The 27,931-nt window shown below is 39.5% G+C and overlaps 1 protein-coding gene across 2 annotated transcripts; it reads left to right on the forward strand.

The window, feature by feature from the left end:
- The first annotated feature begins 5,187 nt into the window (after window positions 1–5,187).
- On the forward strand, window positions 5,188–24,917 carry polr2l (RNA polymerase II, I and III subunit L). 2 transcript variants are annotated; one of them, XM_028794902.2, is made up of 3 exons: window positions 5,188–5,303; window positions 15,066–15,203; window positions 24,656–24,917. In XM_028794902.2, the coding sequence occupies exons 2-3, from the start codon at window positions 15,109–15,111 to the stop codon at window positions 24,762–24,764; spliced, it is 204 nt and encodes a 67-aa protein (XP_028650735.1). In that variant the 5' UTR covers window positions 5,188–5,303; window positions 15,066–15,108; the 3' UTR covers window positions 24,765–24,917. The 2 variants fall into 2 exon arrangements, with proteins under 2 accessions (XP_028650735.1, XP_028650736.1); XM_028794903.2 differs by having other exon boundaries at window positions 5,215–5,303; window positions 15,043–15,203.
- Window positions 24,918–27,931: the final 3,014 nt, after the last annotated feature.

A 27,931-nucleotide genomic window follows, 5' to 3' on the forward strand; every position in this document is an offset into this window, starting at 1 on the left:
TATAATTTCTGACTCTGTTGAAATGATTTTTGGGAAAGGCCTGGATTTTTAATGAGAGATGAACTTCAATCTAACTGGATAGGATCTTTTGTTGTATCTGAAAGTATGGCAGCAAAACTAACTGGCTGACTGATCAGAGCACAATTCAGGCCACAGCCTTGTGATCTTAAATTGCAGACTATTGTTTATCCCACATGTTAATATGCTGTTACTTTTACCCAGACTTTGCATTGTGGGGCATCTTATAAATTTAGTATTGAAACAAAATCTATATCACTTGATAAACAAAGGATATCGAGCATAATTAGACCAAGAGTTCAAATCAGATCCTCCACTATGGGTGCTTGTATTATTAATTTAATTCAAATTAAAACAATAAAAATACCACCAGTACAGAAACATCTTTCCACTTTAAAATTCTACTTACTAAATATTTGCTGTATTGGAAATTAATCTGCTTGGTAAATGATATTATATTAACTCCAAAATCTGATTTGTGTTTTCTAAGTGAAATGATTAACCATTCTATTTTGTTACAGAGGCTGGCAAATTACATTTCGCACACAGGCACAAGCTGTGTTTGCCTGGTTTAATAATTTTTCAAATTGTGTACAGAAAATGTACTGACAGTAAATACATTGTGTCAGTAAGTTAAAGCAGTGGATGAGTGAAAACTATTTGTTTCTGAATATAGAAAAAACAGAAATGTTAGTTTTTGGATGGAATGATGCTGACCACTCAGTTGGAATCACCATTAGTTTTACTAATGTTGTAAGATTAAGACGTTTTCCAAATATGCAAGATTATTAGAAATTAATTCATGCTTTTATTTCTAGTAGGATTTACTGCAATCCATCATTCACTTGCTGTTCATATTTTTCCTGATACAGCTTTCAGTTAATTCAAATGCTGCTGTAAGAATTATTACACAAACCAGAAACTATGAACATATAACTCCAGTTCTCCAGTCCTTACACTGGCTCCCAGTTAAGCTTAGGACTGATTTCAAAATTCTCCTTTGAACTTATAAAATCCTGAATAGCCAAGGCCCTGCTTACTTATCTGAGCTTATTATTACTTGCAAACCAGTGCACATATTGAGATCTCATAATGTCAACCTATTTAAGATTCCAAGGATTAATAAAATAACAGTGGGAGGTCAAGTTTTTAGTATCAAGCCCCAACACTACCAAATGATGTGCCTGATAATATAAGAGATGGCCCTTCAGTCTCAGCTTTTAAATCCTGGCTGGAGACTTACTACTTTAGTCTAGTATACCCTATTAGAACTGCTGAGTAGCTGTAAATATTGTATTTCTGCTTGTTACTCATATGTACAGAAATATAAGTTTAACAATATTTTTAATATTTCCTGTACATGGAAAAGTCATCTTGGATAAAGGAACATTGGAATATCAGATGGAAAGATTTTCTCATCAGATTGGATAGCCAGTTCAGACTCCACTATAAAAAATCCAAGACTGGGCAGGTGGCTATTTGGTCAAGGTCTCCAAAAATGTGATTTTATTTGACTACCGTTATTTTTGACTTTCTCTTTAACACTTATTCTCCACCATTGTCAACTGGCTGCAGTTCCACCAAGTAATTAATGGACAGATACTATTAGCTGCAAGTTATGCTTATTCAGTTTCTACTTTGTCCTTTGTGTGTTTAAATAAATCTGCATTTATATGTTTACCAGTTCTGTATTTAGTAATTAGTACTGTATAATTAATACTTGTGTTTTAATTGAGAATTGTTCATAGACCTCTGTGCCTGCACTCAGTGAAGTGAACTGTATAAAAAATACATTGTTGTTGCTGTATCTGCTGCCAGAGTTGGTAGATGTATTGATTTATGTACAGTTATAAGAGTTTGATGGCAGATGCATCCTCAAATCATTTTTTTTCCCTTAAATGATGCCTTATAGCACACTAAGCGATTTGGTGCTTTATCAGACGTTTGGCACACTTTTCTTACAGAACTGCATCATCAGTTATTAGGATTGGCAGAACATACTGTAACTGTGGATGAACTATTGTTACCAAATACAATTATGATGCTCTTTCACTCAGTTCATGAAATTTAAACCTGACAAATCTGGCATCAAATTATGTGCACAGCAAAAATGTGATAAACACTACGCCCTGTTGGGCACAAGATCACAATCAAATGCCAGGGAAAGGCTGATTGAGACTATCTGCCTTTCATGGAAAAGAAAGAAATGTCACCATTAACAATGGCAGACATTCCATGGCTAACAAGCCTAGTCAGTATTTGTGAAAAGCAAGATGGGAGATGGCTGGTTTCAGCCAGTGAGCTAGTTGACCCCAGAGGCTGAAGGTTTAGGTATGCTTGGGCTTCTCTGTGCTGAGCCACCATTTCCAACAGCATTAGGGTAGTGATACCAGACAGGTACTGTCAAAAAGTGATTGATGATTGACATCCTAACCCTAAACCCAACCCAAATTATGAATCATGCCCCCGCCCAAAATTTTGAAATATAAAACTTATGCCGCTTGTGACACATGACTTTACTTAAAAAAGTAATAATATTAAGAAAATACAAAAATAATGGGAGCCTCATTAAAATATACACTTCTCTTGCATGTAATACATAGCAAAGAAAATGTGTTATCTTTTTAAAATTAGGATTCTCAATAAAATATGCATGCCTTATTTTTTCTTGATAACAAGATTAAAATAATAATCTCCTACTTCTACTCACCTAGCTCAAATGATGGAGGAGGCAGAACCAGATGTTTATGGGGGATCAATGCCCATTTCCAAGAGAGCGGTCACTGAGATAGATAAGTAACTCCTTAGTGGCAAGGCCCTGGGGTAGATGAGATTCGCTTAAAAATGCTGAAGGCTCTGGACATTGTTGGGCTGTCATGGCTGACACATCTGTTCAATGTTGCATGGTCATCAGGAGCTGTGTCTTTGGAGTGGCAGAGTGCGGTGGTGGTCCCTGTTTTTAAAAAGGGGCACAGGAGGGTGTGCGCCATCTATCGGGGGATCACATTCCTCAGCCTCTCTGGAAAAGCTTATGCCAGGGTACTAGAAAAGAGACTTTGCCCGGTCATGGATCCTCAGATCCAGGAGGAGCAATGTGGATTCTATCCAGGCGATGGAATGGTGGTACAGCTATTTACCCTCATTAGGGTTCTGGAGGGGGCAGGGGAATATGCCCAATCGGTCTACATTTGTTTTGTGGACTTACAAAAGGCATATGACTGTGATCCTTGAGGGATCCTGTGGAGGGCACTGAGTGAGTGTGGGGTTCTGGGGCCACTAATAATGGCTAATGAAGTCAGTGTATGAGCATATTGAGAGCTGTATCCACATACTCAAGAAAACATCAGCACCACTTCCATTGGGTCTGGGACTCCGCCAGGGCTGTTTTTTTCCTACCCTGTTTGTGGTTTTCATGGACGAGATATCAAAGTGCAGCCAGGGTAGGGGTCCATTTTGATGGCCTTAGAATCATGTTACTGCTTTTTGAAGATGACATGGTCCTGTTGGCTTCATTGGGCTGTGAACTCCAGCACGCATTGGGACAGTTTGCAACTGAGTGTGAGGCGGCAGGGATGAGGATCAGAACCGCCAAATTTGAGGCCATGGCTGTCAGTAGAAAAAGGTGGACTGTCCTCTTAGAGTGGAAGGTGAGTTTCTGCCTCAAGTGGAGGAGTTTAAGTACCTTGGGGTCTTGTTCACGAATGACAGGAAAAGGGATAGTGAAATTGACAAATGAATTGGGGTGGCGAGCCCTGTAATCCGATCTGTAGTTGTGAAGAAGGTGAATTTCTTGATTTACCAATTGAGCTACGTCCCTACCCTCGCATGAGCTTTGGGTAATGATTGAAAGAATGGGATCACAGGTATAAGCAGCTAAAATGAGCTTTCTCTTCAGGGTGGCTGGGCTCTTCTTTAGAGATACAGCAAGAAGCGCAGACATCTGTGAGAGGCTTGGAGTTGAGCCACTGACCAGAGCTCTGGATGAAGAGAAGGCAATTGAGGTGGTTTAGGCATCTGATATGGATGCCTCCTGGATGCATCACTGTGGAGGTTTTATGGGCACAGCCACCTGGGAGGAGTCTGCTGCGAGTATTATATCTCCCAGATGGCCTGTGAACGCCTTCCAACAGCAAGATTTTTCAAGTGTGGCTGGGGAAAAGGACGTATGGGCCTCACTGCTAATACTGTTGCCCCTGTAACCCGGCTTCTAAGTGATTGAAAATGAATTAATGTTTGTTTACTTCAAAATGTGCGCTTATGAAAGGTAATGTTGTACAGATGTGTATTTTAAAGTATTATCTTTATGAATATGTGTGTGAGCTGTGACTGTGTAATTTGTGAGTAGTGTTATAGGAATAAATGAAACCGAATTTAAATAAATTGAAGTAAATTGACTGGCTCCTTGTCCAGGGTATGTTCTTGCCTCAAGCCCACTGCTGCGAGGCTAAGCACTGGCTCCTTGCCACACTGAACTGCTCAGGAGACTTAAACAGATGGATGGGTAGATATTGACTTTAATACATGTGAGACAGTCAGATTAAAAAGAAATATGTGCAAACAGCAATTAGGAGATGAAGTGAACCATTTTTCACACATTGGGGAGGGCTGCATTTGATTTAGAGCTGACTTCAATTCATTATTTTGAAACAGAACTGAAAGATCATGCACCTAAATGTGTCCCTTATTTTCTAGAGGACCTCTTTTGCAAAGAGTAGTATAATATGGAAATGCTATTTATATCTTTGTAGCAAACATAAAGTATAATTTCTGCAGTATATTGGGAGGGAATTTACAGCACAATAAAATCTGGCTGGTTTCTTTTCTTTTTTTTTTATTTGAGAAATAGTGAAGCTTGCATGACCTCTAGTGGAAAAGAAATGATTTCAGAAGTACTTTTTGGTTGAGTTTACCTATTGCAAAAAAAAAAACAACACAATTTGGTTTAAGCGGGCAATAGTCCTCTTCCCAAAACGTTACGTTTAAACCACAGCTAAATCACTAACGGGAAAATTGTTGTACATTTATTTAGTTGTTACTTCATAAAATAATAAAGGAAAAATCATCCCGCAACGATATAAATGAATTACAGTAATAGCATTTTGAGAGCTACTTGTAATTGAACTCCAGTCCTGTAGGTGGAAGTAATAAATAGTTGAAGGCACTCTGGAACTCTTAAAACCAACCACTCTGCCTCATCCTACCAGTGAATATCGATTACCACGTGAGTCCGGCGGATACATCTGTTTTCACAACAGGTTGTGTTTGTCGTTAGACGAAACCTTACGGTAAGATATCCATCTCATAAACACGTGTTGGTATGAACGCGGCACGTATTTTCTATTTTACTATGCGCTACAGTAGTCGTTTAGGGAAGGTAGACCCTGTGGGTGACGCTCGGATATTTTAACAAGGAAATTACTATACCCTTAGCAGGGTCCTGGAGGGTGCATGGGAGTTTGCCCAACCAGTCTACATGTGTTTTGTGGACTTGGAAAAGGCATTCGACCGTGTCCCTCGGGGAATCCTGTGGGGGGGTACTCCGAGAGTATGGGGTACCGGCCCCCCTGATAAGGGCTGTTCGGTCCCTGTACGATCGGTGCCAGAGCTTGGTCCACATTGCCGGCAGTAAGTCGAACCCGTTTCCAGTGAGAGTTGGACTCCGCCAGGGCTGCCCTTTGTCACCGATTCTGTTCATAACTTTTATGGACAGAATTTCTAGGCGCAGCCAGGGCGTTGAGGGGGTCCGGTTTGGTGGACTCAGGATTGGGTCACTGCTTTTTGCAGATGATGATGTCCTGTTTGCTTCATCAGGCCGTGATCTTCAGCTCTCTCTGGATCGGTTCGCAGCCGAGTGTGAAGCGGCTGGGATGAGGATCAGCACCTCCAAATCCGAGACCATGGTCCTCAGCCGGAAAAGGGTGGAGTGCCCTCTCAGGGTTGGTAGCGAGATCCTGTCCCAAGTGGAGGAGTTCAAGTATCTCGGGGTCTTGTTCACGAGTGAGGGAAGAATGGAGCGTGAGATCGACAGGCGGATCGGTGCGGCATCCGCAGTAATGCGAGCGCTGCATCGGTCTGTCGTGGTGAAAAAGGAGCTGAGCCGCAAGGCGAAGCTCTCAATTTACCAGTCGATCTATGTTCCTACCCTCACCCATGGTCATGAACTATGGGTAGTGACCGAAAGAACGAGATCGCGAATACAAGCGGCTGAAATGAATTTCCTCCGCAGGGTGTCTGGGCTTTCCCTTAAAGATAGGGTGAGAAGCTCAGTCATCCGGGAGGGGCTCAGAGTAGAGCCGCTGCTCCTCCGCATCGAGAGGAGTCAGATGAGGTGGCTCGGGCATCTGATCAGGATGCCTCCGGGACGCCTCCCTGGTGAGGTGTTCCGGGCACGTCTAACCGGGAGGAGGCCCCGGGAAGACCCAGGACACGCTGGAGGGACTATGTCTCTCGACTGGCCTGGGAACGCCTTGGGATTCTCCCGGAAGAGCTAGAAGAAGTGGCCGGGGAGAGGGAAGTCTGGGCATCTCTGCTGAAGCTGCTGCCCCCGCGATCCGACCTCGGATAAGCGGGAGACAATGGATGGATGGATGGAAATTACTGTGAGGATGCCTTGGGTTAGAAGATGCAATCAGAACAGAGTACTACAGCGATCGCCAACGCAATGAGATGTCGATTAAGTAGCGAATATGTAATGTATATTCATAAAAATGTGATTCCCCTTGTTTTGTTATTAGTTTACGCAATATAGTTTCCGTTGTCCTTCCTGAAGCCAAATTGTGGCAAGCGCCGTTTACGTAGACAGATGCAACCACTGGAAGACAATTTTGTATGTGTAGTGTTCATTTGTAGTATGTAAAGTTGCTCAAATTGAATTAAAACGCAAACAAAAATGCTGTTGACAGAATTAGAGTATCCTCTGTGTTAAACTTGAGCTCTGAGACATTTTATTTTACGACAAAGAAACGTGGCGAGGTAAGTTATTTTCATACATCTTGATTACATAATTTTGGGGAATCCTTGTATGTAATGCATAAAATGCATATTTATTTTTTAGGTTAAACTTTACCAGATGTTTCATAAAAATTAACAAGGTAGATATAGTTTACACCTGGATGTTTTTTTTTCGGTTTATTTAAACTGAGAGAATGTTAAGGTACTTTTTAAACCGTATGCATTTTAGTTGTGGGAAACCTGTCTAGAGTTAAATTGTATATTACAATAGTTTTGTGTCACAATTTTGTTTTCTAAATGTCGGAACAGATGCGGAGCGATCTGTTGATATGACGACCAAAGATATAAAGTATTCACTCTTTTTTTGGGTGTGCCCAAACCTTGGTCTCCGTGGCACTAATGAATGTCTCGGTAACGTTTGGACTTGTACATAATTGGAAAGATAAAGATTGAATAGTTTTATTCAGTTATTCTTACACAAGAAAAAACATGACATTTCTGTTCACGGCATCGTCAAAACAGATGACAACCAAAAAACAGTTTAAAATTCGGACCTATCATTTTAAAATAATCATTTTAGCTTTTGGTCCATCTTCAGTCAGATTTGTTTTATTGTAACAAGCAAGTTACTCTTTAGCACATTAAACATGCAAAGTTTGATGAAGGTGCTGTTCTTAAAAAAAAAAAAAAAAAAAAAAGGACAAAGGCTTTAGTATTTTAACGAGTTCCGCGTTTTGTATAAATCATCCTTGAGATGCTGCTCTGTCCTAATTTTTGTCAGACACAAACTGTTTTGTTTGGAGATATTGTATAATTCATCATGTGATTCTTGTATGATGGCTCACAGAGTAGATAGACTCTGGTAACATTTTCGTTAAAACGTGGTAGTAAGTAATATCTGAGAAATATTTTATAAAAAAAAAATGTCTAACACAGTTTTCGGCTTGCAAAATTAAGTAAACAAAAATAGGTACTAAATAATTAGCAGGACATGGCAAACACAAATTTTAAGGTGACCCAATGAAAATTTGTTTTTAAACATATTCCTAGCAAAACACTTGCTTTTGTCTTAACAAACACTACTTAAGATCAAACAATAATGAAGTTTAATCTGAAATCAGTCTTTAGACCCTTCGCAATCAGTTAAAAGAGCAAAACAATTTGTCTGCTTCTCTTCATTAGGTGAAGTTTTTATAGCTACATAGTACTTATATTCTCCATGATGTTGTGTTTTTTGCTTATTAAACCAGCGTTGTTTTTTCAGCTTCTGTATTTTTGCAGGATTTTCAAGTCATGTGAGCTGTTAAATGAACAATTCCATTTAAAAAATTGCAACTATTGTGTTATGTCACTTGTTTTTTGTTTATGTACTCTCAGGTAGCAGAATTCATCTGTTTAACACCAGTTTGATTTTTTTTTATGTCTTTGGCTGCACAGAAGTAAACTTGTCACCCAAACTATATCTTTAATACATTTATTTCTAATGTTTCAATTACAGTAGCCATAGAGTAATTCAAATTATTTGTAAATTAGCTGGCTAAACTGTGATTTTATGCATTGTATCTTCTTCTTTTGGCTACTACCGTTAAGGGTTGCCACAGCGGATCATCTTGTTTTCTATATCTTCTTGTCTTCTACATCTTGCTCTGTCACACCCATCACCTGCATGTCCTGTCTCACCACATCCATAAATATTCTTTTAGGCCTTCCTCTTTTCCTTTTGTCTAGCAGCTCTATCTTTAACATCCTTTTCCCAGAATACACAGCATCTCTCCTCTGCACCAAACCAACTCAATCTCACCTCTCTGACTTTGTCTCCCAACTGTCCAACCTGAGCCAACCGTCTAATGTACTCATTTCTAATCCTGTCCATCCTCATCACATCCAATGCAAATCTTAGCATCTTTAACTCTTCCTCCTTCAGCTCTGTCTCCTGCTTTCTGGTCAGTACCACCGTCTCCAACCCATATAACAAAGCTGGTATCACTACCGTTCTCTAGATCTTCCCTTTCACACTTGCTGATAACCAGTCTGTCACAAATTACTCCTGACACTCTTCTCCACTTATTCTACCTTGCCTGCACTCTTTTTCACCTCTCTTTCACAATCCCCGTTACTCTGTACTGTTGATCCCAAGTGTTTAAACTCATCCACCTTCACCAGCTCTACTCCCTGCATCCTCACCATTTCACTGACCTCCCTTTCATTCACACACATGTATTCTGTCTTGTTCCTACTGACCTTCATTCCTCTCCTCTCTAGAACATATCCCCACATCTCCAGGGTTTCATCAACCTGCTCCCTACTATCGCTACATTTTACAATGTTATTAGCAAACGTCATAGATGAGATTAGATAGGAGTCTCCTTGGACTGTCGTCCTGTCCATCACCATTGCAAATAAGAAAGGGCTCAGAGCTGATCCCTGATGAAATCCCACCTCCACCTTGAATGCATCTGTCCCTTCTACCGCAGACCTCACCACTGTCTCTCTTCCCTCATACATATCCTGTACAACTCTTACATGCTTCTCTGCCACTCCGGACTTCCTCATACAATACCATAACTCCTCTTGAGGCACCCTGTCATATGCTTTCTCCAAGTCCACAAAGACACAATGCAACTCCTTCAACACCCTCGGAGCAAACATTGCATCTGTTGTGCTCTTTCTTGGCATGAAACCATACTGCTGCTCATTAATCATCACCTTCCTTCTTACCCTAGCTTCCAGTACTCTTTCCCATAGCTTGATGCTGTGGCTCATCAATTTTATCCCCCTGTAGTTACTACAGCTCTGCACATCTACCTTATTTTTAAAAATCAGTATCAGTACACTTTTTCTCCACTACTCAGGCATCCTGTCACTTTACAAGATTCAATTTAGTGCTGGGCGGTATGACCAAAATTCTATATCATGGTATTTTTCAAAATTATACCAGTTTCACGGTATTGGATGGTATTTTTTTCCCATGCATAAGTGCATGTTAAACGCATTTTCCACTGCAATTACTGGCTAAAAATAACCTATTCCACTGTCATGAGAATTGTACATTGTACAAAAAACATTTTAATGTGCACACAAGTATAAATACAGGTTTGCATGGCCCCATAAAGTGATAGTTTTCAAGGGGGTGGCACTAATGAAGAGAAGGAATCACATTGCATGATAGAGCAATATAAAGCCTATTTATTGAACAAATTTTGCAAACAACTTAAACTAAAATTTTGACAACACATTTTCAACCATCCAAAGAGTCATTTAGACTTAGTAAAATATCCAGAGGTGCTTGTCAAAAGTTGTACTGCACTGAACATGTCTTAGAAAAGGAATAAATAGTAAATATTTTTTGTAAACCAACTACACTTTATTAATGTTAACAATCTCTGTCCACAGACACGTTAAAGGTACTTTTTAAACAACTTTACCATCATTAAACTGCATAATATTTAAACTAATAAATAGCAACAATACAATAAATAATAGTGCAACTGCCAGTAATAATACTATTACTTCCAAGACTTCAAAGCCCAGGTGCATTACATAATATTCACCAAGTTAAAATAAAATAAAACGAGTGCAGCTTGGTGATGACATCTTTACCAACTGAACCATCATTAAAGCAAACTGCATTAATATGGACCTTGCTTCAAGCTAAGCTATATACATAAATAATAAAACTGCAACTTACATTTATATTTGCGGTATAGCCCTACGGAAGCGTATTACGGCCACAGTGAAGAAAAAAAAAAACTATATGTCGAGATTAAAGTCGATATTTCCACTTTATTCTCATAGTTTATTTTGTCATTAAAGTAGAATGTTGTAAACTAAACTTCATCCTAAAATCAATGTTTACTAGATTTTCTCAAATCCCGTCATAAGTTAATGTAGCACATTAAATGCTTTGTGTTAAGTGTTCCCTGACCCAGTTGTTAATCGCTACGCGCTTCTTAAACTGACTTCCTCTGCACTAAGATGAGGCGCCGGCAGCAATCGCCACACAGAATACATTCACTTCATGATATTCCTGCTCTCTGATAATGTAGAATTCCAAGATAAATTTTCATGATGAAATGCATTAAAGCAGGTATTAAACATGCACGGTAGTGCTGCCCCCTTGCAGTAAGGGGTCCCCAAGTGTACGTTCAGTGTAAAGAACTTTATGGCAGGTGTGGCAACGCTCCAAAAAGCTGGATGTATGAATGGGTATCGCACAGGTTTAACATAAATATTGTGTAAATATTGGGTTTGTGATCTGGTGGTCGGAGACACGAACACAGAATTCAATGCATGTTCTTCTGAGTGGGCTTTCTTTATTGCATGTGTGCTGTCTGTCTGATGTACCAAACACGCAGTTCCTATCTTTCCTTTTTCTTTCTCCACATAACCAATCGCCACACGATAAACGTCTTTGTGAAATTAAATGTAGTTATAAACTTAGACCATGGAATGTTCAGAACTTTAAAAAATCTTCATTATACATGTTTAATTATGCCATCCGTTTAGGGTTGTGCCCATCCCATTAAGCATTGTGTGCGAGGCAGGAGCAAATCCTGAACGTAGCGCCAGCACATCGCAGGGTGAATATGAGCAATACATACACTAGCAGGGTTAATATAGCATAACAAAACCCCGCATCCTACATGACTTTGAAAGGAAGTTGAAGCACGCTGAGTAAGCCCACCAGAAAAAACATGCAAATTCAAAGCAAGGAACAACCGGGACCCCATTGCTGCAAGGCAGCAGTGCAACCTCCATGCCACCATGCCCCCACATGATTAATACATGCTTTAATGCATTTCATCATGAAAATTATATCAAGTATTTATCTTAGCATTGTAAATGTTCAGGGAGCAGGAATATCATGAAATTAATGTATTCTGTGTGCAGCCTGCACCTCCTCCTAGTGCAAGAGGAAGTCAGTTTAAGACCCTTAAAACAAAGCACTTAATGCACTGCATAACTTATGACGGGGTTTGAGAAAATCTAGTAAATTAAATATTCATTTTAAGATGAAGTTTAGTTTACGATGCTCTACTTTAATAACAAATTACGAGAATAAAGTCAACATGTCGATTTTAATCTCAACAAACTGCGAGAATAAAGTAGAAATGTTGAGAATAAAGTCAACATGTCGTCACACTATTAAACAGTACCCAGGTAAATTACACAGTATTGGAAAAAATAAAACAAGTACAACTTCGCTTGCAGTATTATCCAGTAGTATAGAAACAGTATTCACACATTTGAAAATAATGGTCCACATCTGACCTTTTAAAACCAAAGTATCTCCAGACAACGGACGTGACTCCTTTTTCCAGCAAAAGTTCTTCTGTGTCATCATTTTCAACTTTATCGTCTGCTACAGCTTCAGTTTTGGAATGTTCTCTGTCCATTTTCACCGCACAATTCCTCCATTACCGCATGTACTCCGTTGCACACCTGTTTAGCGGTGTAACAGTGAAAAAGAGCCCCTGCACAACACCAGTGTAGCAGTGAAAAAGGTCCCCCTTAAACAGTTTCCCGCAGCGCCACGTTCCGAACGTTCCATTATCCATTATATCCTAACTACAGGGTCACGGGGGGGTCTGCTGGAGCCAATCCCAGCCAACACAGGGCGCAAGGCAGGAAACAAACCCCGGGCAGGGCGCCAGCCTACCGCAACGTTCTGAACGTTGTTTAGGCAATTTAAACTGGTGTTGCGGTATAAGAAAAATCCATATCATAGCAAAAATAAAAAATGGTGTTCGGTATGAACCGGTATACCGCCCAGCACTTAATTCATTTTAAACAATCTGGTTAAAAACTCCACTCCCTTCTCCTCTGGTTAAAAACTGCTAAGCACCTCTATGTTTCCACATGTATGTCATCTGGATTAATAACCTTTCCATTCTTCATCCTCTTTCTACCTGTTACTTCCTCCTTGCTAATCTGTTACACTTCCTGATTCAGTATCTCCACATCATCCAACCACCTCTCCCTCACTCATTCATCAGCCTCTCAAAGTACTCCATCCATTTTCTCATCACACCCTCCTTGCTTGTATGTTTCCATCTTTATTCTTTATGACCCTAACCTGCTGCAGATCTTTCCCAGCTCAGTCCCTCTGTCTGGCCAAATCTATACAGGTTATTTTCTCTCTTAGTGTCCAGCTTCTCATACAACTCATCATTTTTTTTTTTTTTTTAAGCCTTCGCCACTTCTCTCTTTACCTTGCGCCTTATCTCCTTGTACTCTTGCCTACTTTCTGCATCTCGCTGACTGTCCCAGTTCTTCTTCGCCATCTTCTTCCTCTGTATACTCTTCTGTACTTCCCTATTCCACCACCAGGTTTCCTTTTCCTCCTTCCTCTGTCCAGATGTCATGCCAAGCACCCTTCTTACTGTCGCCCTTACTGCTTCTGCCGTAGTTGCCCAGCTGTCTGGAAAACTATTCATTGCCACCCAGTGCCAGTGCTTACCTCCTCCCTAAATTCAGCCTAGCAGTCTTCGCTTTTCAACTTCCACCATTTGATCCTTGGCTATGTCCTCACTCTCCTCCTCTTTTTGATCTCCGGCATTATCCTACAGACCACCATCTTATGCTGTCTAAATACACTTTCCCCTGCCACCACTTTGCAGTCTGTAATCTCCTTCAGATTGACTCTTCCGCATAGGATGTAATCTACCTGTGTGCATCTTCCTCCACTCTTGTATGTCACCCTATGCTCCTTCCTCTTCTTAAAATATGTATTTGCCACAGCCATGCCCATCCTTTTTGCAAAATCCACTATCCTCTGACCTTCTTCATTCCTCTCCTTGACACCATACCTACCCATCACCTCTGTTCCCTTTACCAACATGTCCATTGAAATCCGCTCCAACCACCACTTTCTGTCCCTTGGGTACACTGTCCATCACTTCATCCAACTTGCTCCAGAAATCTTCTTTCTCATCCATCGCACACCCAACTTGCGGGGCATATGCACTAATAACATTTGTCATCACACCTCCAATTTCCAGCTTCATAATCATTACTGTGACAGACACTCTTTTCACTTCCAAAACACTCTTGACATACTGTTCCTTCAGAATAACCTCTACCCCACTTCTCCTTCCATCCACACCGTGATAGAACATTTTGAATCCACCTCTGATCCACCTGGCCTTACTCCCCTTCCTTTTAGTTTTTTGCACACAGAATATATCAACCTTCCTTCTTTTCATCATGTCAGCTAATTCTCTCTCCTTACCAGTCATACTGCCAACATTCAAAGTTCCTACCCTCAGTTCCATTCCTTTTACCTTACTCCTCTTTCCTCTGGACACATCTCCCCCCTCTTCTTCTCCTTCTTCGGCCATCAGCAGCCCAATTTCCGCTAGCACCCTGTTGGTTAACAGTACTGGTGGTGGTCGTTGTTAACCCGGGTCTCAACCGCTCTGCTATGGAAATCTGTATTGTTGTCCGCATGTTCATCTGGCAAAATTTTACACCAGATGCCCTTCCTGATGAAAACCTCCCCATTTATCCAGGCTTGGGACCGGCACGAAGAAACACACTGGTTTGTCTGTCCCCTGTGGCTGGGTTGATTTTGTGTATTAATTTTGTATAACATACAATGCAATCTCTATAAATGTTTAAAATGGTAAAGATTTCTTAACAACTAGTTACAAGAATCAGATTTTGACTTTGTTCGTAGTGTCCAGATTTCTGTGACAATGTAAGTCACACAATTTAAGGACATTTTGACATGCAGACTTTTATAAACAAAAAGATAATTAAACAAAAGCTTTGTAGTTCAATATCAAAACCAGACCATAATTAAGAGTGAAGTTATAAATTATAAGCATCTGTCTTTCAGAATTAAGAAGGTGGACCCATTGATACAGGTGTTGTGCTGTGAAGGTTAATATCTTGAAAATGATGCGCAAACAGACTGACTCTTTGACAAAGGATACTTTAATATAGTATTGCCCTAGACTTTGATTTTGTGTAGATTTGGTTGTTGTATGAGTATGTGGGTTCTGTTATTCTTGCATTTTTAAAGGGCAACAATATAAAAAAGTGCAGCTAACTTTTTTCTCTTTATTTTAGGCACTTTTTTTTTAGTATTGTAGTTCCCGAATCCTTTGACACTCTTGCTACCCAAGAGTCTGCAAAATGATCATTCCTGTAAGGTGCTTCACATGTGGCAAAATTGTTGGCAACAAGTGGGAGGCATACCTGGGCCTGCTGCAAGCAGAATACACAGAAGGGTGAGACTGATTTTTGTACTTTTAGTGTTTGCCTATTTTGGATGTGACCTGGTTAATAAATCATACATACAACATCCATCCATCCATCCATTTTCTAACCCGCTGAATCCGAACACAGGGTCACGGGGGTCTGCTGGAGCCAATCCCAGCCAACACAGGGCACAAGGCAGGGAACCAATCCTGGGCAGGGTGCCAACCCACCGCAGTACATACAACATAGAAATATTTATTTAGTTATGCTTATTCTGTAGTAATGCATCATGTATCTTAAATATTGAATTTATATTATTGTTGTTGTGTGCTTTTTCTAAGGACAGCTTCGAAGTGCTGACATATGTTTACCAGTATAACACACAACAGGAAAGTTCATATCAATACAACATCTTGGTACACAAGAAGATAAAACAGTAATACAGAAATCCATAAAGTTTGGGGACAGTATAAGTAAGGTAATATAAAATATTTGCCAAACAAAATATATGGCCAGTTGTCAAAGAAGCGGAAAACTAAAAGCTCTGTCCACATTCTTCCTTCCTAGCTTCTTATCATTCGTCATGCAGAAGTCTGTAAAAGGTAGTAGTTTATAACAATGTAGTGGTTAGGTTGCATTGGTTTGGAGATGTACAGAGGAGAGATGCTGGATATATTGGGAAAAGGATACTAAGGATAGAGCTGCCAGGCAAGAGGAAAAGAGGAAGGTCTAAGAGAAGGTTTATGGATGTGTGAGAGAGGACATGCAGGTAATGGTGGTAACAGAGCAGGATGCAGAGGACAGGAAGATATGGAAAAAAATGATCTGCGGTGGCAACCCGTAATGGGAGCAGCCGAAAGAAGTAGTGCCGTGTCAATAACGTTTGATTGGTAAGGTTTCCATCGGTGTTCATGGTCAAGAAAAGTAAAATCTATATAACATAACTAGATAGATAGATAGACTATATTTAGTATAGAACTGGAACATTGATAATTCTTGATATGCCTAAAACAGCTTATTATCAGTATGTAGGAGTTGAAGAGTTCAACACTTTTTTTTGTTTAAAATATAGTGTTAAACAGCTTTTGAGCAGTTCCATTAAAACTATATATGAAGCAGTTATTAAACGTATTTATCTTGTAGCCCCCTTAGCATTGTTTACCTATGGAAAATGAGCCAAGAGTGTTGAATATTTTTCAACAACAAATACTATGTGAAGCAGAAACTTCATGACATAGGAAAGGTATGTGTAGTGTCCACTGCTGTACTGATGAAGATTTAGTACAGTGATCCCTTGCTATATCGCGCTTCGCCTTTCGCGGCTTCACTCCATCGCGGATTTTATATGTAAGCATATTTAAATATATATCGCGGATTTTTTGCTGGTTCGCGGATTTCTGCGGACAATGGGTCTTTTAATTTCTGGTACATGCTTCCTCAGTTGGTTTGCCCAGTTGATTTCATACAAGGGACGCTATTGGCAGATGGCTGAGAAGCTACCCAACTTACTTTTCTCTGTCTCTCTTGCGCTGACTTTCTCTGATCCTGACGTAGGGGGTGTGAGCAGGGGGGCTGTTCGCATACCTAGACGATACGGACGCTCATCTAAAAATGCTGAAAGATTATCTTCACGTTGCTATCTTTTGTGCAGCTGCTTCCTGAAACGACATGCTGCACGGTGCTTCGCATACTTAAAAGCTCGAAGGGTACGTATTGATTTTTGACTGAAAAACAAACTCTCTCTCTCTCTCTCTCTCTCTCCCTGCTCCTGACGGAGGGGGTGTGAGCTGCCGCCTTCAACAGCTTTGTGCCGCGGTGCTTCGCATACTTAAAAGCCAAACAGCCCTATTGATTTGTTTGCTAGAGATTGTTTTCTCTATCTATGTGACATTCTGTGCTCCTGACACGCACTCCTTTGAAGAGGAAGATATGTTTGCATTCTTTTAATTGTGAGATGGAACTGTCATCTCTGTCTTGTCATGGAGCACAGTTTAAACTTTTGAAAAAGAGACAACTGTTTGTTTGCAGTGTTTGAATAACGTTCCTGTCTCTCTACAACCTCCTGTGTTTCTGCGCAAACCTGTGACCCAAGCATGACAATATAAAAATAACCATATAAACATATGGTTTCTACTTCGTGGATTTTCTTATTTCGCGGGTGGCTCTGGAACGCAACCCCCGCGATGGAGGAGGGATTACTGTATACAGTTGTGCTTGAAAGTTTATGAACCCTTTAGAATTTTCTATATTTCTGTATAAATATGACCTAATACATCATCAGATTTTCACTCAAGTCCTAAAAGTAGATAAAGAGAAACCAATTAAACAAATGAGACAAAAATATTATACTTGGTCATTTATTTATTAAGGAAAATGATCGAATATTACATATTTGTGAGTGGAAAAAGTATGTGAACCTTTGCTTTCAGTATGTGATGTGACCCCCCTTTGCAGCAACAACTACAACTAAACATTTCCAGTAACTGTTGATCAGTCCTGCACACCGGCTTGGAGGAATTTTAGCCCATTCCTTCATACAGAACAGCTTCAACTCTGGGATGTTGGTGGGTTTCTTCACATTAACTGCTCGCTTCAGGTCCTTCCACAACATTTCGATTGGATTAAGGTCAGGACTTTGACTTGGCCATTCCAAAACATTAACTTTATTCTTCTTTAACCATTCTTTGGTAGAACGACTTGTGTGCTTAGGGTCGTTGTCTTGCTGCATGACCCACCTTCTCTTGAGATTCAGTTCATGAACAGATGTCCTGACATTTTCCTTTAGAATTCTCTGATATAATTCAGAATTCATTGTTCCATCAATGAAGGCAAGCCGTCCTGGCCCAGATGCAGCAAAACAGGCCCAAACCATGATACTATCACCACCATGTTTCACAGATGGGATAAGGCCCTTATGCTGGAATGCAATGTTTTCCTTTCTCCAAACATAACACTTTTCATTTAAACCAAAAAGTTCTATTTTGGTCTCATCCATCCACAAAACATTCTTCCAATAGCCTCCTGGTTTGTCCACGTGATCTTTAGCAAACTGCAGATGAGCAGCAATGTTTTTTTTGGAGAGCAATAGCTTTGTCCTTGCAACCCTGCCATGCACACTATTGTTGTTCAGTGTTCTGATGGTGGATGATGAACATGAACATTAGCCATTGTGAGAGAGGCCTTCAGTTGCTTAGAAGTTACCCTGTGGTCCTTTGTGACCTGACCGACTATTACACGCCTTGATCTTGGAGTGATCTTTGTTGGTCGACCACTCCTGGGGAGGGTAACTGGTCTTGAATTTCCTCCATTTGTACACAATCTGTCTGATTGTGGATTGGTGGAGTCCAAACTCTTTAGAGATGGTTTTGTAACCTTTTCCAGCCTGATGAGCATCAACACCTCTTTTTCTGAGGTACTCAGAAATCTCCTTTGTTCGTGCCATGATACACTTCCACAAACATGTGTTGTGAAGAGCAGACTTTGATAGATCCCTGTTCTTTAAATAACACAGGGTGCCCACTCACACCTGTTTGTCATCCCATTGATTGAAAACACCGGACTCTAATTTCACCTTCAAACTAACTGCTAATCCTAGAGGTTCACATACTTTTGCCACTCACAAATATGTAATATTTGATCATTTTCTTCAATAAATAAATGACCAAGTATAATATTTTTGTCTCATTTGTTTAACTGGTTTCTCTTTATCTACTTTTAGGACTTGAGTGAAAATCTGATGATGTTTTGGGTCATATTTATGCAGAAATATAGAAAATTCTAAAGGGTTCACAAACTTTCAAGCACAACTGTATGTGCTTTATGTGATATGTTTTAAAACTGCTACCAATGTGCATAGGCACTGTTCAAGCAAATATCAACTTTTTGTTTTTATAATATTCCAAATGTACCCAGTGCTTGCTTTGTAAAGCATGTAGAGCTTGCTACTGAACCAGGCACATTTTGATGTGATGCTCTGTATCTACAACAGCTTTCCCTTATAACCCATGAGACTTTCATCCATAGTTATGTCACAATCAGGAGCGTACACCTTCTGCATATTTTTGATGATTGCCTAATACACATTGTACAATTTGTACGGTTTCTGTGCTGGGTGACTGGCTTCATCATAGTCATTATTACTGAAATGCAGGTGTTTCATAATGTGTGTAAAGTGAAGTCACACATAAGTTTACCGAAAATGGGTGTCTACCACAACTAGTTTGTGGTCCAGTACTTTTTGTGGACTGGTTTATCCACTATGCAATGCAGTATCGGAAGAATGAAAAATACCTGTATACGTTTGTTATTTCATCCGCTAGATGGCAGTAGAATACTGTTCTGTGAGTTATTTGAGCTTAACACTTTAAATGGGATCATTACACGCCACCCCAAGTCTAACTCTGGCTTAATCATAATTTACATAGAATTCTGAGTCCAGGTTATGCTTGGAATTAACACTAAAGGGATTAATGTTTTGTTAGACCAGGAGTGGGCAACTGTTTTTTTTATGGGGGGCCACAGGAAAAAGGCAGCTTATTGAGGAGGGCCAAACTGTTACATTGCAGTAAACATGTTATTTCTTATTTTTCACCGTATTGCAATTAATATAGACCACATATTCAGATTTTGTTTGATTTATTGAACCATGGAACATACGCACACTATAGCTTGCTTTCTAACATAATCTACAATTCCTGATTATATAAAACAAAATAATACATTTTACTGCATTACTCACTGATAAAAGTATTTTACTGTTTCTGTATCTTTGACAACTTAGCGGGAAGAATCAAGTCTTTGAGGAGCTTCAACTATTGCAATGAACTCGGGTGTAATTCCTGATGTTGCTATGTACAACAGCGGACATATGGTCATCACCTAGGGAAGATCTATACCTGGATTTGTTGAATTTCATTACTAAGAATATCTGTTCGCTTATGTATGTTGATCCAAAGAGGACAAGCATTCTCTGAGCTAGTCTTCTCAACTCTGGGAAACTCTCCTTTTTGAGAGAATTGTAGAATGTCAGTAATGGCACTGATCTGAAGTGTTCTGCCAGCAATGCATCAGACTGCAAGTCTTTAAGCTCAAGTTGTACCTCACTTGGGGCACAGTCCACATCACATGTGAAAGGAGAGGAAATAATAATAATAATATTAATAATAATAATGCATTTTATTTATAGAGGCACTTTACATTAGCAGTAAATGTCAAAGTGCAACATAAAAAGTTTAAACAAAGGCAAGGCAAGATAAAAACAAAGATAACAATAATTATAGCATTCTTGTTAATATGCTTTCCTAAATAGAAAAGTCTTTAGCTGTTTTTTAAAACAGCCCACAATCTGCTGTGTTCTTAGGCTCTCAGGTAGGGCATTCCAGAGCCATGGATCAGTGGCTGCAAAGGCTCGGTCTCCCATTGTATCAAGTTTGGTTACAGGGGGGCGAAGGCGGTAGGTATTTGTAAAACGGAGGTTTCTTGTAGTGGGTTGTAATAAAAGGAGTTCTTTAAGATATTGTGGAACATTTCCATGGATACACTGGTGAGTAAACAGAGTTTGTATTCGATGCGGAGATGGATAGGGAGCCAATGAAGTGATCGAAGGATTTGTGAAATGTGTTCATATTTCCGCACCCTCATCAGGATTCTTGCAGCACTATTTTGAATTTGTTGTAACTTTTGAAGGCTCTTGTTGGGTATCCCGATGAGGAGTGCATTACAATAGTCCAGCCTGGATGAGACAAAGGCATGAACCAGCATTTCAGCATCACAGAGGGAGAGGTAGGGACGGAGTTTGGCTATGTTTCGGGGATGAAGAAATGCAATTTTACAAAGGTGATGGATATGTATATCAAATGAGATGGTGAACATTTCAGTTTCCACTGCGCTGAGGTCTTCAGATCGCCTCGAAAAACTCACCATGCAGTGCCCAGAACATGGCAGCATATCAGTTAAGCTGATCAGCAGATTGACATACCTTCCCACACTGAGAGGGAGGAATCTGTGTTCTACTCTACTTGTTGAGAGAGAAGGCAGCAGCTTTCTCATGAAGGACTTGACTAGGCTATGTATATCAAGTGCAAAAAGACCTTTGCCTTGCAATTTTGTATTCAGTTCATCCATAGGTGCAGTCACATGAACAGCAAATGCTAAATCTGATAGCCACTTAGTGCTGCTTAGTTCAGGGATGGGGTTTCCTTTTGACAAAACTCCTGAATCTCTGATTTCAGATCCCAGACCTTTTGAGATTTGAGTGTGGTAGTCTATATCCGTGTGATCAGTCTCGTGCTCCTCCAGCAGTGCAACTAGCTCTCTGTGAATTAATGCCCTTGGAGAATAATGTAAAATATGAGTTTTTGGACTGGGTTAATCTCATTTTTTTCCTGCATCCTGTCCCAACATTTTTACCTGTCAAGTTAGATCCTTCAGTTGTAACACCAACTAACTTTTCACTGCAGTCGTAACTTATTCATGCACGTCATAACATTAGTAAATAAATTCTTGCTGGTTGTTGTCCCTTTCGCCAACTGCATAGAAGCCAGTTCCTTTGTCATTTTAAAGTCTTCTGTTATTCTTTTCACGAAAATCGGAAGGTGTGTTGTGCCACGTACATCACAGCTGTCATCCAAGGCCAAGGGGAAGTTGATATTTTTCACTGTGCATTTCAGCTGTAGTACCAGATTCCCCACAATTTCCTCAGTCCATCTTGTAACTATTCACCATGAGAGGGCCAGATGTTCAAAAGCATATTCCTTCTCTGGGCAGAGAATTGCCACCGACTCCAATAAAGTACTGTTTAACAAATTCTCCATCAGAAAATGGTTTTCTTCTTTTGGCAATTTTGTGAGTTAATAAATGTCTACACCGATCCGCACAGGCGGATTGGTGCGGCGTCCGCAGTGATGCGAGCTCTGCATCGATCTGTCATGGTGAAAAAGGAGCTGAGCCGAAAGGCAAAGCTCTCAATTTACCAGTCAATCTACGTTTCTTCCCTCAACTATGGTCATGAACTATGGGTAGTGACTGAAAGAACGAGATCGTGAATACAAGTGGCTGAAATGAGTTTCCTCTGCAGGGTGTCTGGGCTTTCCCTTAAAGATAGGTTGAGAAGCCCAGTCATCCGAGAAGACCTCGGAGTAGAACCACTGCTCCTCTGCATTGAGAGGAGTCAGATGAGGTGACTCGGGCATCTGATCAGGATTTTTCCTGGATGCCTCCCTGGTAAGGTGTTCCAGACACGTCTAACCGGGAGGAGACCCCGGGGAAGACTCAGGACACGCTGGAGGGACTATGTCTCTCGGCTGGCCTGGGAATGCCTCGGAATTCCCCCGGAAGAGCTAGTAGAAGTGGCCAGGGAGAGGGAAGTCTGGGCATCTCTGCTCAAGGTGCTGCCCCCGCGACCTGATCTCGGATAAGCATAAGAGGATGGATGGATGGAATATATGTCTAGTTTTTACTGTTTCTTCTTTTGCAGTATGAAGTTTTGTAAAAAAAAAGACTGCTGTTTTTTCAGTTTAGCTAACAGTTCCTCTGTAGTCCTCACCTTCTCCTCTTCATATAAATTTCTGAATTTTTTCAGCATGCTTAGTCTCGAAGTGATGACTCAAACTGTAGTCTTTTATTGTAGCCATATGCTCTTTGCATACCAAACAGATTGTTTTACCGCAGTCCTCTGTCCAGGATTTGTTGAATGATCTGTTTCCACACAACTTTTTGTCTTTTACTACTCATTTTTGTTGTGTCTTTGCACAAAATGCAGACGGGATGCAGATTAAGAACAAGTATCATCTTCCTTTATTCAATATAACATGAACAATCTCTATATTTCCCCTGTCTGATAGCAACTCCCGCAATTTCCTATACATAATAAATTTTGATTTGTGTCTGCACGGTCACATCCAGCTGTGATGCAAATTGACACACCAGGCCAGTATGGATTGTCTGCACCTTCCAAAGGCAAATCAGAACCAGATCCCAGGTCTGTGTTACAACCTTGTAAGCACCAGATTTCTCTATAGGTCTGCTCAGAAGAGTTTTCTCTTGTAGGATTTCCCTGTTTCCTGGGTAGGTTGATCTCCTTCCACACTCCAAAGAGATCTTAGATCTGTCTTCCTACAGTGTTGTAGAGCACAACAAATGGCCAACAGGCTCTCATTTGCCCATACGTGCATGTGCCAATAAAACATTTTTTTGTGTTTAGCTGTGTTATGTAAAATTGTCAGTCTTATTGTAAAGATTTGTAAAGTACATTTCCTTAGTGGAAAAAGATTAAATGTGTGATGTATTGTCCGAAATGTTTTTATCTCGTATAGTACACAGTGCTGTGGAAAAGATTTGTACCCTTATTTGATAGCCTTTGTTTTTGTAATATTAAATAAAGGGAACCAGAGTAAAAAAAAAAAAAAAAAATTTTCTAAATTGCTCCTTAATATATTTTAGTAATACCTATCCTACACCTGTATTGCCTGTGTGAAAAGGCAATTGCCTCTTTAGTTACTTACTCAAACATCTAACTAAATTAATAATTAGATTTGGTGGGCTAAACACAACCAGACCTAATTTCAACCAACTATCTTGAATCTAATCCTCACCATAGTCTGACCCTTACTATGAGAGTAAAGTAGTCCTTACAAGGTTTCTAGAGTGTTGGAGGACTGTACTTCATTGATAACATCATGAATTTCCAGATGTACCCTAAAATCTTGAAACAAAAGATGCTACCTACACTCCATGACACTGATGCCAAACATTCCTCCAAGATCTCGGCTGCATTCTCAAGGAAGAACGAAGTAAAAGTGTTAAAATGGTCAAGTATGTTATCCAACCACATCCTGAACACCTGTGGAGATGCAACACCTTTGAAGATGCATGTTTCATACCATTCCCCATCAAACATCAAGGCACTCGGAGGACATTCTTGAGAAGCTGAATAGGTTAAACTTAGCAGAATGCTGCAGACATGTACATTTAGTACCAAAAAGGACCAATTCAGCACTAAAAAGCAATGGCAGAGTACTAGAATATTACAGTATTAAATTTAACGAAGGATGTGCTCATTTTTGACACCATTGATTTAATCACCATTGCCTAATTTATTTATTTTACAGATATTGATTGCATGTTGTCTATATTGTTTAATAAATCTGAATTTTATCTAAGTGAATTGTACTGGTCAATAATTTTTAGATGTAATATCTACTGTATTTTATATAGGATGTACTAATTTATGCTCAGTAGTCCCAGTAGTAAGCTTTGAAGGATGCAATTTATTAAAATCACATCATTGGTTATTATAATGTTCAAAGAGTGCACAAAACATCACTAAAAAGATAAAATATCATACAGGCTTATCAGGTAAATCTTTAATTGATAGTAATGAAGTTACTGGGCTGTTCCTATTACAGTCATTTCAGAAGGTCAAAGCTTGTTTTATGAAAGGATGCATTTTACTTTAATATTAATGTAATCTTTGTATCCACAGTGATGCTCTAGATGCCCTGGGGCTGAAGAGGTACTGCTGTCGCCGCATGCTTTTGTCCCACGTTGATCTTATTGAAAAACTGCTTAACTACGCCCCACTTGAGAAGTGAGCCAGTGAACTGTGGTGTTCTTTGTTCTACACACTTGAGCTGATTTATTCTTTTCTGTAAAGTATTTGGCTCCTGGTTTCTTTATGTAAATAGCAATGTGTACTGTGTTTTACTAAGGAAATGATTTTGACTGATAATAAAAATATTTAAAGGCCTCTCTTTATTTTTTTTAAACTTCCAGTTTTAGTAGCTAATAGCATTGCTAATTGTTGCTGTCACTTTATGGTCTCAGCACTGCACGTCCATGTTACTTGGCATTGCTGTTGTCTCACAGATTTAGCTTACTGGGTTTGGTTCTTGGACTTGGATGCTAATTTTATGGGGTTGTTTGCATGTTATCTTGTGTGTTCCTCCAGGTACTCATTTTTTTTGTCCTCCTCCCAGAAGGTAAAGGTGCAAGTGTGTTAACTAGCCATGCAAATATGGCGTGTGTGTGCATGTTTGGACTTTGTGACATACTGTTGACCTGCCAAGACTGTTTCATGCCTTGTGCCCAGTCTGGGTGGGGGGGGGGGGGAGGTTGAACCTTGTCCCAATAAGACCTTGAACTGGAGTAAGCATGTCTGAAAGGGAATGTCTTTCCATGTTGCAGGAAAGTGGCTCCAGTCTACACTCTGGACATCTGATAGTTTATGAACCGAACAGGATCAGTGGAGAGATGAGACACAGACAAAAATTGAAGGGTGAATGGTGCAAGTTTATTTACAAGAGTGCTGTGCAAGAAAAATGCAGTCTTTTCAGGTAGGGTTTGAGACACAGTCCTTCAGCACTGACACTTCTTCTGAAAGAAATAAAAACAAAAAAGGAAAAATATGGTGTACTAGCAAAATACCCGCGCTTCGCAGCGGAGAAGTAGTGTGTTAAAGAGGTTATGAAAAAGAAAAGGAAACATTTTAAAAATAATGTAACATGATTGTCAATGTAATTGTGTTGTCATTGTTATAAGTGTTGCTATACACACACACACAAACATATATATACATATCTACATATATATATACATATACACATCCACATATATATATATATATCAACATATATATATATATATATACACACATATGTACATATACACATACATAGATACATATACACACACACACATACATACACAGATACACACACACATATATATATATATACACACACAGACACATATATACATATATATTTACATATCTACATATATACACATATCTACATATATATCTAGACATACATACAAAAATACATTGACAGATATATATATATACATATCTACATATATATATATATATATATATATATATATATATAATTGTGTTGTCACTGTTATGAGTGTTGCTGTCATATATATATATATATATATATATATATATATAATATACACACACATAAACATATATATACATATATGTACATATACACGTATATATATATACGTATACACATCTACATATATATACAAATATATATATATATACACACATCACACATATCTATATACACACATACATATATACATACATACATTGACATATATATGTGTGTGTGTATATATATATATATATAATATATATATATTTATATATATTATATATATATATATATATATATATATATATATCAAATGAATGTGAACCTTTTGTAGGGTCTGTCCCTGAGACTTATTAATTGTCATTGCGAAGCAGAGCCTTAGTGGAAATTGGAGGCGTTTGAATTGAAATGGGAGATCAGAGGGTATAACGGGGATGCGAGGAATAAAAACTCTCTCCCCTGAGCCACCGCCAGTAAAAATAGTTGCCTGAATGAGGTTCTTTTGCAGTGGCTGTACGCAAATCCACAATCGGCTTCATATTGTTTTCTTACGTTAGCAATTAGGTAATGTGTTTTTTGTACAGGTTTGATTATTGAAGTGATCACTCCTGCTGCGTTCAGTCAGTTCACGTGAGCCACTCTCTTGTGTGATGTTGCGATGTCCACGGGTCTATTTAATGTTAGCTAAGACCCGGCAGTTAAAAGTTTCTCGCTACAGCAATTTTAACTCAGTCACAAAGTGATCCAAACTGTCGTTTAAACCTCGTGTCTTCTCATTAAACTTGTATCTCGCGAATATGGCATTGCAAAGGGCAGCGGGTCAGTTCACGTGCTTACATGGGAGGCGTGATGACGCAATATATTTTGATATATATCAAAATACCCGCGCTTCGCAGTGGCGAAGTACTGCTTTAAAATTTTTATTAAGAAGAAAAGTAAACCTTTTTAAACTGAGGGAAAATGAATCAATAATTATTTCTTAAGGATCTCTTTGTATACCATGTTGTCAGTTCGCCCTTCCAGTTCTAATATGACCAAGATGTGTGCTGAGCTTACTCTTGAGCATGAAATCTAACGTGGTTTGTGCCCTTCAGAATGAAAACAGTTTGCATTCACCTTTTTAATAAAAGGCGAGCTTTTAAGCCTGAGAAATCACCCCGTAAATGCACACGTTTAATTGCACGTGTTAATATCTATGCTTACACAGTATTAAAAGACACTCAACAACGGAGACTTATTAATTGTCATTGCTAAGCAGAGCCTTAGTGTAAATTGGAGGCGTTTGAATTGAAATTGGAGATCAGACGGTATAACGGGGATGCGAGGAATAAAAACTCTCTCCCCCGAGCCACCGGCAGTAAAAATAGTTGCCTGAATGAGGTTCTTTTGCAGACACTTGACCTGAAGTCTCGTGCCGTCACAAAGTTTCAGTGGCTGTACGGAAATCCACAATCGGTTTCATATTGTGAATTTCCCATTGGGATTACTAAAGTATCTATCTATCTATCTATTGTTTTCGTACCTTATCAATTGTGAAATGTGTTTTTTGAATAGGTTTGATTCATTGAAGTGATCACTCCTGCTGCGTTCAGTCAGTTCACGTGAGCCGCTGTCTTTTGTGATGTTGCGATGTCCACGGGTCTATTTAATGTTAGCTAAGATCCGGCAGTTAAAAGTTTCTGGCCACAGCAATTTTAACTCTGTCACAAAGTGATCCAAACTGTCGTTTATACCTCGTGTCTTGTCATTAAACTTGTATCTCGCGAATATGGCATTGCAAACAGCAGCGGGTCAGTTCACGTGCTTACATGGGAGGCGTGATGACGCAATATATTTTGATACATATCAAAATTCCCCCGCTTCGCAGCGGC

This window comes from Erpetoichthys calabaricus, chromosome 2 (genome assembly GCF_900747795.2).
Source record: "Erpetoichthys calabaricus chromosome 2, fErpCal1.3, whole genome shotgun sequence".
Taxonomy (NCBI): Eukaryota; Metazoa; Chordata; class Cladistia; order Polypteriformes; family Polypteridae; genus Erpetoichthys; species Erpetoichthys calabaricus.

What these genes read in the sequence shown, in the direction of transcription:
- polr2l (XM_028794902.2), top strand. Translation starts at nt 15,109, where the DNA reads ATGATCATTCCTGTAAGGTGCTTCACATGTGGCAAAATTGTTGGCAAC. An exon ending in CAAGCAGAATACACAGAAGG is followed by an intron (nt 15,204 to 24,655) that starts GTGAGACTGATT and finishes TTGTATCCACAG; the next exon opens with TGATGCTCTAGATGCCCTGG.